The following is a 20,025-nucleotide window of genomic DNA, read 5'->3' as shown; positions in this document are numbered from 1 at the left end:
TGCACGGCTTTTGCTTTACCTATTAAACTATCTTTATCTCAACCCACGAGTTTTCTCATTTTTACTCTTCTGATTCTCTCCCCCATCCCACTGGGGGGGAGTGAGCGAGCAGCTGTGTGGGGCTTAGTTGCCGGCTGGGGTTAAACCACAACACTCCATCTTTATTAGTTGCTGATTCCAGGTCACGGCTGGGAAACACAGGATCTTATAAGAAAAAAAATGTGCACTGACGTCAACGGCATGCGAGAGTGGTGAAGGGTGACTTTGCTCAGTACATGAACAGGATTGAGACAAACAAGTGAAAACATGCAGTGCTTTGTTCCAGCTCACCTACAACCATCACAAACTGGGAGGAGTTAAAAGAAAAAAAAGCTTTCACATTAAACCCCATATAACTTAATAATGACTGAAATGGCTTAATGCTGCAGTTAACAACTGTAGCTCTTCCATTTTCTGGAGGGCAACGCATAGGAGTACGTGTGCAAGCCTGTGCCTTGCACCACATATGAAGAACAATAAACTGGCTGTAATCATCAATGGTGTGGATGAAGCACTTGATAATAAACCACATATATAAGCCCCCTCCCATGCTTCTTCAACACTAAACTTCCATGGGCTATGCAAATTTAAACTACCATAAAGCTACTGTACAAAGCCTTTCTAAAGGTTCAAGCTTGTCTCCTAAGCCACAGCAGAACTGCATACACAACACAGCTCTGCTCTCATCTTCAGCCGCCCTGTATAATAAAGAACTTACTCCAGCTCCTTAAAGAACGGGTTTTGTAGATAATAAGCGTTAAGCATTTAATAATTCTCATTTCAAATTCACTGAAAAACAGCTCTTTCATTACAGGAATATTATCGGTCTGGCTCAATTCCACAAAGGAGTACGACTCCCAGAGCCAGCAGGAGATCCCAGTGCTTTGGGAGCTGCTTGGAGAGTGGGGACTAGCTCACTCCTGCTTGCAGCAACTGGCACAAGACAGACTGGAACTGTGCTTAGTGCGTTACAACAAGGGAAAGGAGGAGAAAATTAAGACACTCTGCTACTGCCTTTGTAATCCTCCCACCCCGTTCTTTGGCAGGAGAACTAGCTTGTAGCTGGTTCACTGAATCAGCTATTGCACTGCTCATGCTCATCTCCACACTTGGATGTTCTCCAGAAAACCCAGCTCATCCGGGCTGCAAGATCGTTGATAAAATAATGTACATTCAGCTGTCTGAAAAGGCTCTGCAAGGCAATAACCTGAGACACACTTACTTGTAGCAGAGGGTTGGACTAGACAGCCTCTTGAGGTCCCTTCCAACCTGAAGGATCCTAACTAGCTGCTTTTGCTGTAATAATACTTTGAAGAGCAGATCTCAGTCGAAGTATCTAGCAAAAGATCCCCCATGTGTATCTAAGTCACCCCGCTTCAAACTAAGCACACCTTACCCTAGTGCGGGGCAGGTTTGTGAACCAAGCTGGCGATCTCATGAGTAAACCATTCTTGAAACCAGTTTTGCAACTCATGCCTGCACGCTGGCACAGGGGAGGAAAACCCAAACCGCTATCACCTAATGAGCGGCACCCGGTACCTACTGAAACCAGAGGACAGCAGCACTGCAGAGAGTGAAGCTTGCACTCTAAGATGGCATTGCCTGAACGCTCACCTGCCGAAGAAACCGAGATGCATCTGAACAGTGAAGCAAAAGAAGGGGTTTGCGCAGCTCGTTCTGCACTTATCTGCTGGCTAAGAGGGATATGCCATCATCACCCAGTCTGAGGTATGTCTCGTCCATGTGTTATAATTGAAAGCCAATCTGCCTACATGCCATTGCTACCTATGTTTGTCAGAAACCTTTTGTTTTGGGTTGGATTTTGGGAAGGGGGAGCAGGGAAGGAGCAGATGGCATTTCTTTTGGGAAAAGGCTGGTGTAGATATGCAAGGTGCATCGCTGGGCATGCTGATCCTCTCCCTTTATCATAGCAGAGCACCAGCATCAGTTAATTCATTAGCACTAATTAACTAGGCTGAAGGTGAAAGATAATTAAGATTAACACAGTCTTCTGAAAGACAGAAATTTCTGCACTAGATAAGCAAGCCACTTTTCTTCAAATTTTAGCCGGTTAGTGGGTGTGCATCCCTTACTGTCCCTGCTGTGCTTGGAGGGTGGAGAGCAGGGCAGGGAGAGGAGAGGGATTAGCTGCCATGGGAGGAGGGACGGGTGGGAGCGGAGAACGATTTGGGAAGGAGAATGCTTGTGGGAAAGGGGGGCTCAGGGCCACGAACCAACTCCCTCAAAATTCCTCTTAAAAATCCTCACTGATGCCAACAACAGCAGTGGCAATCCTGTCAGACGAACTGGGATCTGCAGCCCCACCGTGCTCGTCTGCCAGAGAAAGAGGGGAAGCCAGAGAAGAGGGGACCTACGCCAGAAAGCTCAAAACTTGACGGCAGTGTAACTTACAGAACAGAGCTAATTCTTCCTTAATACAGCTTTACTAGAGCACAGATACCTACAGTCTATGCAGTTCATTGGCTTTTCATCTCCTCTGGTTGTGGCAGACAACTAAGACACTCACTGGGCTGGTACGCACCTGTAATCCACAATGTGGCTAAGGACTGCCAGTTACTAGACTAGGACTATGAATAATAACTATGAACTAAACAATGCAAGAAGACGGTAAATTTTAACCACAGCCATGGGTTCAGAGGCTGGTTAGTCAGTCACAGTCATGGCATCCTTTATGACAAGTCTCCCCTTACCTTTCCTTGCAGGCTTTCGCCATGATACAAATTCTAGAACAGACAGATTAATCCGTGAGTATTTCTTTATCCAAATGAGGTGTGACAGAGAAAGTCAATTATGTATTAACGCTCGCTAGTTGTCACGTTAGCAATACTATATGTACTGCCACTTCTGTATCACTCTGTAAAACTTGGATCTAATATTGCAAGAAGGTAACAACTTCCAAGAAACATTACATCAGGGTTCAAAGATGACAAGTCTTTTTACTAATGAAGTATTCATGTACTATTCTGCTTTGCATGTCATTAAAATAGATGCCTGTCTAGACAGACTTCTCAGATAAAATAAAAAAAAAAATCTATTTGGTAAAAGGGCTTCTCTGTATACCCTCTTTGTTTACATTTGCTGTTCTCCATTATCCACCTTCTTAAAGGAGATTTGGAGGAACAAAAGAAAGCATGGTATCACAATCATCTGAACCTGCATCATATCCCTCCATGGCCAGCTAACTGGGCAACTTATTAAATGACCAGGTTATCTGTTCAGCGTGAGGATGCACAGAAGCAGAACTCTGATTTACAGAAGTTGTCACTTCCTTTACCACCACTGAATTTTTATTTTAACTAGTCTGTTGTTCCTGTAAACCAGGAGGGAATACCTAGCGCTCAGCATCCAAAATCCTATGACTAACATGGTTAAAAAGGAAAGCCACATGGGAGGTTAACAACAGCACTTTATACAACTGAGAGAGATTTTCCTTTTTCCTGCAACCACAAAGACTTAAGCACTTTTTGCTTTCTTTGGAGGTCTTTTACAAAGCTTTTCCTCTGCTCTCCTAAAACAGACTTGTAAAAGTCTCCTTCTGATGCAGAATTCATGGTTTTTGACTAGGATGTTGCTGAAAGGCCACCAGAAAACATAGCATATTGGTTCTTGAGGTATAAACGCTTTATTCTTTCACAAAACAGGAGAAGAGAAGATGCCATTTGGACTGCAGAAGTTGCGTTAAACTTAAACTAGCTCCCCTATGTTTATGAAAGGATTCCATCACTCTATGAACAACAACATACTTTGTGAATACTGTTTTCAGTGTGCAGAGAAAAAAGTCTTTGTCCATTACCGTAGGACTTTTTGCATAATAACCACATACAAAACATAACTATTCAGTCTCACTTTCCTAATATGACAAAGTACTTTGCTATTTCCAGTTAATTCTGGAAGATGAGGTAACTGCTATGCTATTTGCATTTTACTTTAAGAGGATTTTCCTCTAGCTAAGATTAGTGATCAACACCATGGACCACTACATCATCCCACAAATACACCAGAGCTTGCTACGCTCCTTTCCAAATACGACAAAAGGCAAAGACAACTTCACCTTTGCTTTGGACTAATCTCATCAGATGCAATCCACTTGTCCTTAACTGCTTGTCCTACCTTGGACCGACTCTTGTAGCCACCCCAAGAAAAAGCATGTCTTTTTGTTTCTCAGGTGGAGAAGGCACAGTCTGACCACGGTAAGAAGTCCTGCCCTGCGCAGGGAGGTTCAATTAGCAACTAGTGACTGCAGCAGCTCGAGCTGCTCCGTCTCCACTGCATGACCAGTGTCAGTGCGCTTAACCTTTGAACAATCCCCTGCCTGCCACAATGCCCTCCTTTGGGCAGCAAAACGATATTTGAGACTTAGTTTAATCTGAACTAGAAGTGGATATGCGTGGAAATTCGGCTCGAGACAGCACTTGTAACCTCAGCTAACACAGCAGCGGAGACAACCCCTTAGACCAAACACAAAAGCAAATGTTGGCTTTTATGGAGTGCGGAGAAGTCCCACATCAGTTTGCAATGAGAAAAGGAGGTGGAAAACTACTTTCTAAGACTAAACAACAACTCTCCCGTCGACCTACCAATATGCAACAGGGGATGGATAGAAAGAAAGCACAGAATGACCTAGACAAAAATTTGCCCTGTACCATTTTTCTCTTGCTGCTCCCAAACTTGCCTGTATCCCTGCGTTGACATTCAAAGACCTGTAAATGAGCATGGAAGCCATCCATTTGCATGCTCAGTCTCCAAGGATAACCAGCAAAAATGTTAAAGGCTCCAGGGAGGTCAAGCAAACTGACACAATCCCACATTAGTACCTACATCCTAAAATAAACTACAACACAAGGCTGTTTAAAAAGGTGGGGGCGGAGGGGATTAAAGAGGGTTACAGGAAAGATTTGAAGCAACAGAAGGCTGTAGCATTGCTTTATCCCATGTAACGTGCTCTTCACCTCCAAGATGCTGTTCCTTCAGAGTTACCTTATTTATAATAAAAATGAAAAAATGTATTGATTAAGCACAAATGTAGAAGATTGCATGTTAGTCAGAGCTGCATCACGCCCTAAACATGCGCGTAGAAGAGGCTTTGAGGATCTGCACAGACCTTGAGAGCCCAGACAGGTTAAAAATTCAAGGCCTTGCTGCAGCTATGACTTCTACAAAAAACTTGCTTGATTGCTACGGAACAAATAAAGGCAGCTCTGAGATTTTGTTATTTCTGTATAATAACTAATAGTCAAAGCATGCATGGAAACACACACTTTATTTTGTTGCAAGTTTTCTTTGCAATAAGGCTAACAAAACAAACATTGCTTGTGCTTGCTCTGTGCTAGGCTCTGTATTAGGTTCAGAAGTGTTATCAGCAAAAGAGCAAAGCCTGTTCCACTTCTCAGTAATAAATGTCAGCAAAAAGCAACTACCAGCTCTAGGTCTCAACAAACTCAGCCTCTTTCAAGTTATGATTTAGAAGTCCCTTATTGTTTTAACCCTTTCAAGCTATAGTATCACAAGGCATGCTAGCACTAAGGAAAAAAAATAAAATTTCTTAGAAATTAGTATTTTTCCCCTTATTGGCAAATCTGGATTTCACCAGATGAAGCCAGTATCTATCACATGCTTTTGTTGTGCTCCAATACGCCCTTACCAGCCTGCTAAGTGCTGAAGACATTCAGGAGTTTTCTCCTCCATTTCCAGAGGTAAATCTGTTCTGTAACACACTCTCTGAAGCCCTGTAATGACTTGAAGTTACCACCCCAAGGTATTTATTGAAAGAGATTGTGGAAGATTTAAAGTATTAAAACACCACCTCTTGGCTCGCCTGCGGGCTGGTGGTACTCCCTGGGCTTTCTGTAATACGCCCCAGATGGGACCTTCCTCAGCCATTATCTGGCCCTAAAAAGTTGTGCTAGGGAGAAGCCACCTCCTGCGACTCAAGACACTTTCGATCATAACTATCTTGCCTCGGTCTTGAAGAAAAGATATCATCTTCCTATTGTTCAGATACCTGAAGCCAAAAGAGAAGGATGACAAATGGCCGCTGTCAACCGGAGATTGTGGAGGAGGAGCATGGTGCATCCATGGGCAAGAAACAAGTGAGATGCCCAAGGTCTGGCTGAGCCCCTCGTTTACCGAAATGAGGCACTTTGAAGGACACCAATTCCTTCAGGAACACCAATTTTGGGGCAAAACGCTCTATGTCAATTACAGAAGCAAGCAATACCATCTCTGAAGATCACCTTTTCACACAGAAGGCAGCATCTAAGGGGCTCTCGTTGGCTTATACTGAAATTTTCAATGAGGAATACATTAAACACTTCATATTTCTTTTTCTCATTTTACTAGCGGACAGCAAGGCAGATGAAGCAGATACAGCAGTGAAACTGGGTAAGTGGCCAATGATGGAGTAAATGTCCACTCCTGTGGAGTATCTAATAAACTAGACATCATGTCCTGACCACTATCAGATACCAGAGGAATATTATTCACTTAAGACGGACATACTCCTGTCTGGAAGATCTGCAACACGGAGATCAACAAGTGGTCTGCAGCTTCTTATAAGAAGAATTTGAGACGTTCTTTTGTCATGAGTCCGGATTTATTTTGACCATTTAATGGCCATCATGTAGAGTCAGTCTTTTTTTTTTTTTCTTTTTCCTTAAAGGAGTTAGCTGCACCTTCCTGGTCACATTAATGGTTTTAAAAAAAAAAAAAAAAAAAGTTCTGAAAAGTGTTGTACAGTCGTCCTCACCGCAGCAGAAAAGGCAAATTGAAACCAAAGACAGGAAACAGACGGGCATATGCTACCAGGGGAAGAGACTTGAGAAGAGTCCAAGCAATTATGTCGACAAAGCTCCTCAAAATACCTTTCAAAATAACAAGAACAGAAGTTAAAAATATTTAAGGAAAACAACTGTAGGATATAGCCTAAGTGGGTTTTTATTTGAAGGGTTGATAGTTTCTAACCTGCACTTAGATATATAAATATTTCAGCCAGTCACAACTGCTTTACATCCTGATGATTTGATTCAATGCTCCATTTGAAGAAATCCAGTGTTCCACAGAAAGGATGTTGTGTATCTATTTTTAAAATATTAATCACAGCAGAAATGACAGAAAGCATCATCTTAATTGTAGCTCTAAAGAGGCTTTTGAGAAAATAGACTCCGTTTCGAGGTTAGGAGTAGTTTGGTGAAGCACAACGGCGTAACGTGTCCTTCACTAGCACCAACACGCTGCACCCGGGATGGCAGAGAGAGCTTGTACCATTCCTATGGAAAACACACGAGACAGCAGCTGCAGAATCACACACATCCCAGTGCCGCAAGCACTAATGAAGGCTATGGTAAGGAAGATAAAGCAATTCCCAAGGAGGGATAGGTCTTCTCACCGTCTTCCACAGTAGCCCTTTGCTTTAAAGCAGCACAAGGCGCATTTTACATTGTGAATACATGTACTTACTCCTCGGTGTCTGGGTACTGGCCCAAGCATGTTAGCTTTAAGCGAACGGTAGGAAAGAGTAAGAGATCCCACATAATGATCTGGAATTTTGGAGAGGACGGAAAACAAAATTAAAATAACAGAAAGGGGTGCACCATTAGAATAAAAGCACCTCCAGTAGTGATACGCTAACCCAATTCCAACGATTATCTTTAATTGCCTCATTGATTAGCTATTGTCATTTCCCCTCATTCTCTACTCACAAATCTCTGTGGTCAGCTTTCCACCACATGCTATGCACAGTGGTTGCAACGCAGAAAGAACATGAATATTGGTCAAATGTTAGCCTGGCTGTTATTTGCTTCCTTGAGAACAAGGGAAACACCAACCCTGTGGAGCACCGCCTGGTAGGCACTGCAGATGCAGCCTTCTCACATGGAATTTGCCAATTACAAAATAATTTGTTAGTGTTTCTCTAATTTTCAGTCAGGGGATCTCTTGAATGGCTCACTTTTACAAGAAGCATTTCTTTAATGAAACAAAATACCATATAAACACATGGTTTTAATTCAGCCACAAGCTGCATGGTGACAGCCTAGCGATGGATGATACTCCAAGCATCTCTACCTCTCACTTCTAACCACATCCCAGTGGAGCACAGTCCTCCCATGACACAGGGGCTACACACCAGTGCTCTTCAGAAACCTGGAGTCACACCCAGCCCACAACTCTCCAGCAGAGGGGATGGAAATGAATAACCCATTTGATGGTGCTGTTAAGAATCACTTTATTACGTGGTAGACGAGGGTTCCTCTGAAGTGCAGTGCATTTTAAAATCACTGCTGTTTTACATCCTTCTCTTTCTAAAAATGCATGCAAGCCACTGGTTGCAAAAGTAAAGGCCCTTCATAAATGGTCCCTTCCCACCACTTCTGAGGCTGTGGATGCATGGATGTTTTTCTGAGCAGCAAAACCATCCTAGCAGTTGCCTGACTCCCAGCTCCTGCTCGTTCCTGCTGTTGCAATACCCATCAAATCGCCCTGCTATAGGTGCTTGCAGCTGTCTTATAAACTGGACGGGGGAACTGATGAATGTCAAAAGCAACCCAACGTTGTGGCAAGGGATATTTTAAAGCCAAAGATGTACACTGACCCCGCTCAGGATCCTGCAGCCCCAGAGATGTGCAGGGGGAACAAGGAGGTTGTGTAAAGGCAACCTGCTCAGTCTTGCTCTGCAGCCTAAAGTGTTCAGGGTCCACAGCCCTGGTCAGTATTGGGAAGCCAACTCTACTTCACCACTGCTCTCTCAAATTGAGAATACACATTATGCTTTCTTTCATGCTGCCTCTCTGAAAAGAAACGCTGAACACACCCACACACCCCACCAAAGTCTCCATACTTCCCCTGCTAGGATGCACACTCTCCCCTCCAAAGTGTCAACAGCTCTAAAGAAGGGGACTTGGCAAAGCAGCAGCCCCATTCTGCTGTATAGCATTGCCTCCCTGCTCCCTTGCATCCCTCCTCTGACTCAAGCAAAAACAATCCAAGGAATTACATCAAATGAAAGAGACCAGCAACAGCTAGCTTTGCTATTTAGCAAATCTTTTACACCACTTCACTTAAAAACAAGGATTTCTCTTCCTTGGTTTATTTTGTGCTTCCTAAGTACCTTCACAGTAACACTCTGCTTTGCATGGGTCCTTTCAGAGTAAAAACCGGAGCAAAGACAGGAGAAAACACCACTGAAGAGTAAAAACAACTGGCCGTGAGACTCCAGGTCAATGCAGGATGGGGTTATTCTCATTAACTCCTTGCCCCTCTCCCCTAGAAGGCTTTCAAAAGGGAAATGGGGAAAGTACTCAAGAGTGTAAGCATTCACAACTCCACTTAAACATAAAAATCAAACCAAAGGTTTCTCCAAAGCTTTCAACTCCCAGCTCTGAAGTGATTACTATGAAAGAAGGTGTTTCTACTGCACTATAGTTTATAAATTAATGCTGCAAACCTCCCCTTTTTCAGTGTGAAGGTAAACAAATGGATTGCTTTAAGCATCCAGGAACTGAAATAACGTGCTGTATTTTCAGCCGGGAAGAGCTGTTTTCTCACTCATATTTATAAATTTAATATCTCCTCCTTGAAGTTCCAGCTTAAAAAGAAAAATGCAGCTAAAGCTGCCAATTGTGCAACAGTCATGTGATGAGGCTTTACAGACTTGACAGCGCTGTTAAACCAAACGACACAGAAAGTGGTAAAAGAGAATGTGAAACCAGGCTTTAGAAAAGATTTAAACATTTTGCAGTTTGCATCTACATTTTGAATCCTCAATTCCTTTCCCAAAGGACAGTAAAAGTTTAAGTAATTGGTGTAATAATTGACTTTTGTCTTTTTAAATTTCACAGGGATCAAAAGCAAAAATGAAACAATTCTCTTCCTTTTACCAGACAACTTGCTAGACCTTCTAAGTATCTGGCCAGTCTTCAACTGCGACAACTACAGAGCAAAGGGACCTTTCTTGATTTGAGTGTAACATTTGTAAGGACTTTGCTCATGCAGCAGGGCATCTGCCCTTCCCCAGCACTGTGTGCACGTGTGCTTCCCTGGAAAAAGGCATTTCCCAAGAGCAGTAAGTCACCTTTCCAGGCGTGCCAGCTCAACGACGGACAGAGAAAATGCCAAGAAGCACAGAGGTAAGAGACGGCAGAGGAAGAGAAGCTGCCACCCTGCCGGCTGCCTCCAAGCAGCCACCGGGAAGCGGGCTGAAGCAGGCTGAATTCAGTGTCCGAGCAGGGAGCACACAGCCTGGAGGCCACTGGTTGAAGATCCCTAATTTAGATGACGTCTTCTAATGAAAAAGCAATTACTGTGCCTGAGGAGAAGTTAAACAGCCAGAGCATTTCAGAGATTTCTCATCAGCAGGAGGTACTTTCTGAGGACAGAGAGGGCAGAAGGAGCATGCACAAAGTTGCTCCATGAAATGGATTTTGAAGATGAGTTGGTCTCCCCCACCACTTTGCAGGAGTTTCCTTAACTTTTACGGCCTGCATGCTCGTCTTAGTACTACTGCTGATCATATTGACAGATACACTTTGATAGCCAGACCTCCCAAAGCTTTCATAACTCTGCTGAAATCTAAAATTAGACAGCCAGAGTCACCAAATACCATTCAGTATCGTTTTAAAGAGACATCAGAAAAACCTGACCGAGCGTTCTGTATCCACATACAAAACCACATTGTTCAATGTTTCACATATGTGTAGACAATGTAATACATTACAGAAAAAATATCTTGTCAATGACAATTAAAAAGTCTCTTCAGACAAATGAGCTACTTACTGAGAAAGCAAGTCCTACAGCCTTAACCCCCTAGCAAAGGCTAAGCAATGGATACAGCAGCTGGCAGGCAAGGGGGGGAGAAAAAACACAAGGATCTTGTGGCTTAACAGGCAGCAGTTTACAGAAGCAGATTCAATTTAAAATGCTAAACATGCCACGGTGAAATTTACTGTACAGATTCTCTCAACCACAGATTCATCAATACAACAGTTAAGTCCAATATAGCCATCATACAAAAAGCACCGCAAAAATTAGAGTTCCACTTCTGAAGCTACTTATTTTAAGGGAGATGTATATGAAATGGTCAGTGTTAAACATCTGCTATATAATTTTGTTGCAGATATTTCTGAATTATTGTACAAATTTAAAGACTAAGTCCTGAGAGCCTGTCGACTACCTTCCACTGCTTCCTTTCCCATCTACGTCTGGCAGCTCACTTTTAGTGATTACTGTTTTGGGAGCCTGGAAAAATCAGTGTATGAGATGGATACACAAGGCCTGTTGCAGAAAGCTCATTTACAGTAGCATTCCACCACTGGCATTCACATGCAGCACCTCTTGGATGTTAATAAAGGTCAGGCATGTGACGTGAGGAGCCTTAACATCCAAGAAGGAGCAGGGTTTGGCAGATATTCCCATTTAATCGGTAAAAACACCGCAGCAGATGTATTTTCTAAAAGGTGATGCACAAAGTTTGCAACAGAATAAAATTCATACCTAATTATTTGAATTAGAGACCATGCTTCAACTTGACTTAGAAAAAATAAGTTTGATTTCACTCCTGGATGGTATAAAGAAACCCTCTTCTGATATAGGATCTAGCTTTAATACAAACCAGTTTATATGCCTGTGATATGAAGACCTTTTATTCAATTAACACGAAGTGGCACAGCCACTAACAGCTGATACAGCCTTAAAACGACTGCTGGCACTTGGCTGCTAACTTTCCCCCTCCAGGACAGAGAACTGTCTGGTTCCTTTTCAATAAAAGCACTCAATGCTATTTTCATCCTTAGTTACTGTTTCTACAAAAATAAGCTACCGTGCTCACGCTTCCCTTCCCCCACTCCAAGTCATATGCAACCTTGGGTGGTTTTGTTGTGCAAAGGAGGGTCTGTACACCCTCCTCTCTCCTTATAAGCAAGGATGAGGCTGGTTGGGACGACTAACTTACATTGATGGCATATACTGCTCAAATTTCCCATCATTATTGTGTTCCTCAGCCCTGCAAGGAAGAAGAAAATGGTATTTTGCTTATGGTTTGCCTCTACCACCAGTACAGACGGTTGTCCATCCAGTCTCAAACACTGGGGACAACTGCTTTAGGCAAATCCTGTGTTTCTTGCACCAGCGTGATCTTGCTATGTCAACTTTTCATAACACTTGCAGAAAAGAAGTTAGAGCAAGGCAAACCCTGTCAGCCTGAAATTTCCCCAAACATCAGAATAATCTCAGTAAGGATGGAAACAAGGTAATACCATCCACTGAAGAACGTTAATAAAACACTATCCTAATAAAGGTAACATATGAACAGTCTACCAGTGCTAGGCAGTAATAGAGCACACTGATGCCCACCATCAATAACCCGTGTGCCCGTCCAACACCTCCTCAGGACTTCTTGCACAATGAATGCAATCAACGCTAAAAGCAACACTGACATCCTGCCAAACGCACCCGTGCTATGGGCTGCTCTCCCGTTTACACCAAATCATACCATTTGATCCGCTTTAGCTATTGCCCTCTCTCCCCTTCCCCTTGCACTCCCAAGGTCTTGAGCAACAGCATGAAATCCTTCATTTACAAACAAAAATGGAGTTTTCAGTATAGCAGCGGGTAACTTACTTTATTGAGTACAACTAGTAAGTGCTCACATAGTACTGGCTAAGTACTAAAAAAAACCCAAACCCCAACCTGCTCAGTAAGGAGCACGTGCATCCTGATGGTCTGTTGAACCACAGCGCTGTACTGAGACGCCGCTGAGCACTAAAGGACGGCAGGTACATGAAGCGACGCAACGCGTCCTTTCAGACAGCAACAGTCTCCAAAACCCTGGTGCATGCAAAGGGGAGGCAGTGCACAGAGGGATGCAGGACTGCAGGCACAGCCATTAAAAGCTGCTCTTCAGTGCTGGGAACCATCAGGCCCAAAGGCAGCAAATATTACAGTATGATGCATAGCTACAGCTCGATAGGGAAAAAAGAGTTTTGCTGGAATTAGGAATTTGTGTTTGGACTGGGGTGGGGTAAACAGCGGAGGTGAAGCATGCTTTCCTCTACACCACTGCTGTTGGCTTTGGGTTTTTTTGGTTTTTTGGGTTTTTTTTTTTTGTTTTTTTTTTTTAATGCTTTTCTGTTGAATATTTCACCCGAAGGGGAAGAAAGTGCTCTATTCACGGCAAACGTTTCAGAGTAATTTCACCTGCTTTCCCCCAGCATTTAAGTTAAATACTCACATCCCCACTTTTCATGATCTCAAGTGTTTTTTAATGCTTTTCTGTTGAATATTTCACCCGAAGGGGAAGAAAGTGCTCTATTCACGGCAAGAACGTTTCAGTAATTTCACCTGCTTTCCCCCAGCATTTAAGTTAAATACTCACATCCCCACTTTTCATGATCTCAAGTGTTACACGCAGTAAATGTGACAGTTCTGCTTGCACACAAAGAGCCAGCACTGCAAGACTGCTCATGGAAAAAGCACGCTGCGAGCTACAGGAGCTGTATTTTAAGGCACAGAGAAGTTCACTGCTCCCGAGCACAAAGCCACTGGGCTTACAGAGAGGCCCTTTTATCGTTCAGATAGTATTAAAGGAGTTAAATCCAATATACTGGTCACTATGCTACAGCGGATTAAGTGTCCATCCTGAAATTTAAAAACTCCACTTAACCCCAGACAGATTCCAATTAATATTAACTACTTTCAGGACAAGTTCAGCTCAACACTAACATCTGGTGCAGACCCTAATAAAATACTACACACTCCAACATTTCCTTTTTGATAGCTGAGAAGTATGTAAAAGTGTTCTTTGTTAAATTTAAATGGACTTATTAATAAAATATTGAGGATGTGCTACTTTAAGACATCAGAAAAAAATAATGTATAAACTGGCAATAACATTATTTCTATTTTTAAATACATCCCACAGAGGCACCCAAGATAGATGAGAAGTGCTAAGCCCACCCCACAAGCTTATTTATTTATTTAATACTTTTTACATGCTATTTTTAACCGCAGAAGAGAGCAAAAGGCATCCATTAGAAAAATTATATTGGTTAGTTTTCCTCACACAGGTTAGACAAGTGAGATATCTGGCTGAATGCAGTGTTAAGAAGAGATGCATTTTTTTTCCTCTCTTTCCTATAGGTTTCTGGAATAAAAGAGCAATTTTATTTTTGCAGCATCAGCTAGGCCAGAATTTGTATCTGCAAACCTCCGTCAGTCCCTGCTCACTCCCCAGCCCCCTCTTCCCACTCCTCCACTTCCCACAAGGTTTAATTTTGTAATACAGGGTTTGAATATGTACACAACACGCTTACCACACAGGGACAGTTAAAATGGAGATGTATGGGTTTGACTTGGTTTTTTTAAGCCTCAGTTGTGCACACAGAAAAGAAATGAGAGGAAATGCCATAGTCTTGTAGTATTGCATCATTTTGCAGAAGACCTATTCCTTCTGGAGAGGAAAAAATTAAAAGTTTTCCATTTTTTCAATAGAGTTAAAGGAATTTATCTTAGTTGATGTTTGTTTTCCTTAGGAATCCAGATTCTGTGGTGAGCTAAGAAATCAAAGGAAGAATGTCCCATCCTTATCTGTCCCATCACAAATACAAATTTTCATATACAAAAATGCCAGAACTACATTGTCACATTATTTACATAGGGGAAAAAAAAAAAATCTTGACTTGATTTCTACATGTCATCTTCCTAATGGTTGCTTTCTTTGGGGAAATACAGAGTGCTTTCATGCACAGCCCGAGCAGCAAATTTTCCCTTTTCCTCCCATTTGAAGAAACAAAGCCTGAACTCCAAGGAGGCATGCTGGCACTCCCTAGCAGTTTCTACCAGGGTTTCTGGTGGACCCAGAAGATAAAATTGCACGTAGGCATTTAGGTGTTATTTCAGGAGGCTCTGCAGGCATTGTAAGTCTCCTCCTAACTTTGTTACAGAAGACACAACCTGAACTGGATGTGTATTTGCTGCCTGGCCAGGTAAACAGCTACAGACAATAAAAAGGGTATAAAAGATGAATTTCAGAGGTGACACAGATCCCTTGCCATGCTCCAGGTCCCCCTGCAAAGCCCAGGGCAGGGTGGGAGGACAGACCCCGGGGGGAGCACCCCCCCCCCCCCCCCCCCCGTGGGGCACGGCACTGCTCAGCAGTTACATAGGTAAATCCAGGTGGTAGTGTAAGCCAGGTAAGCACAGGACTTACGCATGTGTTAATGCATATGCAGCAGCTGGATTTCTTAACAGCTATTTTCCCTTCTTTTAAAGTTTTGCACAAAATGAGTTTCTGTAAACAAAAACATGGAGGTTTTTGGCGTCACTCAGAACAAGGACAGTTTGTTTGTTCTACCTGCCTGGAGATAAGCTCAGTTTGCTGATAACAGGCATTACTGAGCCCATAAATGGAAGGCTTTTATTCATAATCTATTCGTACATGGCACTAACAATGCTTGATGACTAAGAAATACTTGAATTTCTAAAAGAAGTAGCTTTCTCCGTAGTGGAAAGGTCACATTGCACAGAGAACTATGCAAGCAGCTGATGCACGAGACAAGTGTCACTAGCGGAAACTTGGATAAAAAGCAAGCAAATTTGTGGGTACAAAAATCACTACTAAACTCAAGATCCTGGATAAATACTCGAAATATTCTCTGTATTTGGAATCTGGCCTCAGGCTAGGCCTGGCTTGGGCAACAGAGCCTCCGATACAAGTTTGATTCCTGACTTATTTCTGAAATATTCTGAATATTCTGCACGTGGGCCTTAGAAAGCAGACTACAGTCTGCCAGTAGTAGGCAGGACCCCAAGCAAATTGTCTGCTGAAAAGCCAAATTTAAGAGTTCACATGCTTCTAAGTATTACATTCAATGGCATTAAAAGGGCTAATTTCCAGGGCATGCCATCCATCCTACATTTCTCAGACTGCCCAAAGAGAAGAAATGTGAGTTACCTGCCCAGTTTCAGATTTTTGCTTGCAACCAGAAACTGCTGGGACTTAAAGCCTTAAAATCTGAATAAGCTTAATAAGCAGTTATTCAAGAAACTAAGAAATGCGATTTTCAAAATTTGGGAGTGTCGAAACTATACATCACCCATCCTCTCTTCTTGAAAGCGAGGAGCACGGACACACAAGCAACTCCATCTCAGAAGCCAAAGACACATTCTTCCAGGCAGACTTAAACTTTCCCACTTGAGTAAAATCCTCCTCCACAATTACGAGTTGTTATGCCACTCTGACGAGAGGAAGCAGAGACCTAACATGTCAAACGGCTTCTTTGCATGACTCGATGCTGTAAATTTAACGTTTCCCCTGGAAGTGCTCTTCATATGTACACTTGTGCAACATTTAAACTGAAGACATAATCTAATGCTGTTAAAATAGCTCATTACCAGGGTCTCATCAAATCCATAACCACATTATACAAATAATATCCCTCTCACTACAAAAGCATGCTCGTGATTGAAGTTTTCATTTACTACAAGAACTATGTTTCTATCAGTCTTCTGTGTACGGTCACAAGCAGGCTCAGACCCTCATTGCAGAGAGTTAGCATGCACGCAATAAGCGACAATTCTTCACGCTAAGCTAAAGTCTGATCTGGAAAGCAACTCGCATAAGCAGTAAGAGACCACAGTGAAAGGTAATCTATATTTTGTTAAACCCGCCCCGTATATAACACTGAGTTTTCCTGACCTCTACTGTTTTTATTTTAGCAACTAAGCAAAACAATGCAACAACTACTTTAGGTCTGCAAATACTCAATCTCTGAGATATTAATTATTATCTGAATGGGGACTTAAAATTATCAGTAACTTCTGTTATCAATTTTGCCAGACCCCTCTCACCTATACAATTCGCTCCAGCTCACAAGCTGCCTAAACACCCAGCTGCTTCTGGGATATTTTCAGCAATGTAGTTGTTTTGGAAGGACAAAAAAAACAGCAACACTGTCGATGTAGAAGGAGAATATGCTGATGTTTTCTGGACACAGAATAAATATGCTATTTAAAGTACATTATTGATATATAAAAATCAAGAAGCCTGGTAAGTAATTTAGGATTTCCAGATTCTGACCAGTTTTATGAACTAATGGAAGAAAATAAACATGGTATGACAAGCACAGGAAGAAAGAGGTTTTCTGATACCAGTTCCACACTAGACAACCTGACTCCTTTCTCTATCTGTTGAAAACCACACTAGCTTAGAGCAGGGAAATTATTTTTCTCTCTCCAATGGATTGGGCCTAGAATGTATACAGACCTCCAACAGGTCTGTCAAAGAGGAGACCTGAGACCTCCCTGGCATTGGCAGGTTCTGGAAATAATTGACAAATTTATCTTTAAAACTACAGCTAATACAGAAATCACTTCCATAGGCATAACCGCCCTTGACAAAAAACTCACTCATTATCAGTCAAACCAGCAAAACACAAACCTCCTTGAAAACAAACAATGATCTGGAGGACCACAAAAGATCGCCCATGAATTATGGAGAAGCCAGGTCATGTTGCAGCACTGGAAGTTTCCACCTCTCAGCGATGCTGCCGAGATCCTGACTGCTGAACAGGAGACGGGAAAACAACACACTGAGCCCCAGCAACTAGTAATGTTTCACACTTTAGTATGGGTAAAGACAGACAGATCCCCAAATCCACCCCTTCCAAACTAAATATATGATCAACTGTGACTTCTTAAGGAAATTGAGGTCCTAAACACCATCAATAAAAGAAAAAGGAAAAAAAAGCTAATACGAGTAGTCAATATCATGAAGACTAGTTATGTCAAAAAGCAAGGTATGCAATCTTCCACATCATCCTTTTTCTCTTCCTGGGAAACCCTAATCAGCACATGTATAATGTCTTTATACAGCATTCAGCTCCACGTGTCTGGAACAAGTTCATTATTTGGTGCAAGCCTCTTCATGCCCCTTCTGGAAGAGAGGACACCAAGCAGAGCCTAACCAGAACACATGCCTGCTTCAGTTCAGTGTGTTTTGTTACGGGTTGGTGGTGGGGTTTTTTTTGGTGTGGGTTGTTTTGGTTGTGGTTTGTTTTGGTTTTTTTATTTCATCCCGATTCTTTCAGATTACTGAAGCTACAAATCCATTCAAATTTTTTCTTTAAATGTAGAACTTGAACTGTATTTCTACTGGGAATAAAGGGGAGTGATTCATTTCAGAGGGTGGAGTGAGGAAGAACAGAACTTGAAAAAAAATCAGAATTCAGAACAGAGTGAAAGGGAAAGCACCTGAAGTAAGTGCTTACACTTTATCTTGTACAAGATCTTACAGCAGATTGCCAGCACCAAGTTTTTGGGAAAGAAAAATTTTCATATTCACTGTATTTCTACTGGGAATAAAGGGGAGTGATTCATTTCAGAGGGTGGAGTGAGGAAGAACAGAACTTGAAAAAAAATCAGAATTCAGAACAGAGTGAAAGGGAAAGCACCTGAAGTAAGTGCTTACACTTTATCTTGTACAAGATCTTACAGCAGATTGCCAGCACCAAGTTTTTGGGAAAGAAAAATTTTCATATTCTTCAGAAAAGAAAAAAAAAAAACCCAAAACAATTCAAGTGCCAAAGAAAACCGTGAGATCAGGAAAAAGAATCTATCACAAAGGGAAGGGAGGCTGGAAAAAAAATTAAGAAAACTGTACCTTCGAGCATGCAGGTGTTTCAAGGATTAGAAAGTCACAAGTATGACAGAGATCAGACTCTTAAATTGTGTATTATACCATGTACCTGATCATACATTCAAATTTAGGTAACAGTAAAAAGGTAGTGTTTCTTGGTCCCTCTACACACTATCATATTCTTCAGAAAAAAAATGAAAAAAAAAAAAAACCCAAAACAATTCAAGTGCCAAAGAAAACCGTGAGATCAGGAAAAAGAATCTACTCCCTCACAAAGGGAGGCTGGAAAAAAAATTAAGAAAACTGTACCTTCGAGCATGCAGGTGTTTCAAGGATTAGAAAGTCACAAGTATGACAGAGATCAGACTCTTAAATTGTGTATTATACCATGTACCTGATCATACATTCAAATTTAGGTAACAGTAAAAAGGTAGTGTTTCTTGGTCCCTCTACACACTAATGCAATTTTGCTTTGAAACACCAAATAGGAAGACATTGTGCATACTGAAATACAAGTATTTAAAACTATTGCATATATATCTCAATTGATTTTCAGGTTAAAAAACCATTTGCCTTAACCTACTGTTACACTTAGGCCACATCCATCTTAGATGAACCTACCATGTGGTAGTGTTATATTTGCACCATCAATGATTGCTTGTGCCAGTTCATGATCATTGCTCTCGAAAGCATGTGCAGCAGCCTTGAGGGCATCCCAAATCTCCTTGCGACCTTCGAAAGCTGGTGCTGTGTCCCAAAACTCGTCTCTCTTACTGCGCAACTGTCCGTCTGTCATGGGGTAATCACTTTTCCATTTCGGTTTCTCTTTTTTCAAGGGCTGATTACGACCGAGAGCAACTGTGGAGGAGAAAAAGGAAGGGAAGTTAAAAAAAGGTAACAGCGCAAAATTACTGAAGTGCCCTTTGGTTATTCTGTTTAGGATCTACGGAGCTAAAGTTTACTTTCGGGCAACCCTGATCCTCTTTTTCCACCTCCTATGAGGCATCACCTCCCTTCCCCTGAGCTCCAAGTTGTTTTTACCTCTCAGAAAAATTGAGGGGCTACGTCCTGCTTGCCGATTTCACCTGCACCCCTGAGTACCCCACAACTTCTCCCCAAGCTCCCCAGTAACTCCACATCCCTCTGCCTGTGCTGTGTGCGCCTGGCTGGGAGACTCACACCCGACACAGACATCTTCCAAAGGCTGTAGCAGTGGTACAGCGAGACGCCTGTTATCCCAACACCGGGGTGCAGTGAGACCAGACTGCATCTTGATCTCCACTCTACGCTGCTAGCAATGCTCTCTGCTCAACAAACACGATATTCTGTTAATACAAGAGTTT

The 20,025-nt window shown here is 42.2% G+C and overlaps 1 protein-coding gene across 1 annotated transcript in view; it reads right to left on the bottom strand.

Annotated features, from left to right (window-relative positions):
• UBTD2 (ubiquitin domain containing 2) overlaps nt 1-19,542 on the bottom strand; it is a 28,367-nt gene extending 8,825 nt beyond the window's left edge. The window contains exon 1 of the mRNA XM_009285740.2: nt 19,304-19,542. Coding sequence (XP_009284015.1) covers nt 19,304-19,478 — 175 coding nt within the window. The 5' untranslated portion in view covers nt 19,479-19,542. The remainder of the gene's footprint in view (nt 1-19,303) is intronic.
• Nucleotides 19,543-20,025: the final 483 nt, after the last annotated feature.

Source organism: Aptenodytes forsteri, unplaced genomic scaffold, assembly GCF_000699145.1.
Source record: "Aptenodytes forsteri isolate BGI_AS27 unplaced genomic scaffold, ASM69914v1 Scaffold54, whole genome shotgun sequence".
Classification (NCBI taxonomy): Eukaryota; Metazoa; Chordata; class Aves; order Sphenisciformes; family Spheniscidae; genus Aptenodytes; species Aptenodytes forsteri.
Note: the sequence above shows the minus strand (reverse complement) of the source record. Positions and strands in the feature narration are given on the sequence as shown.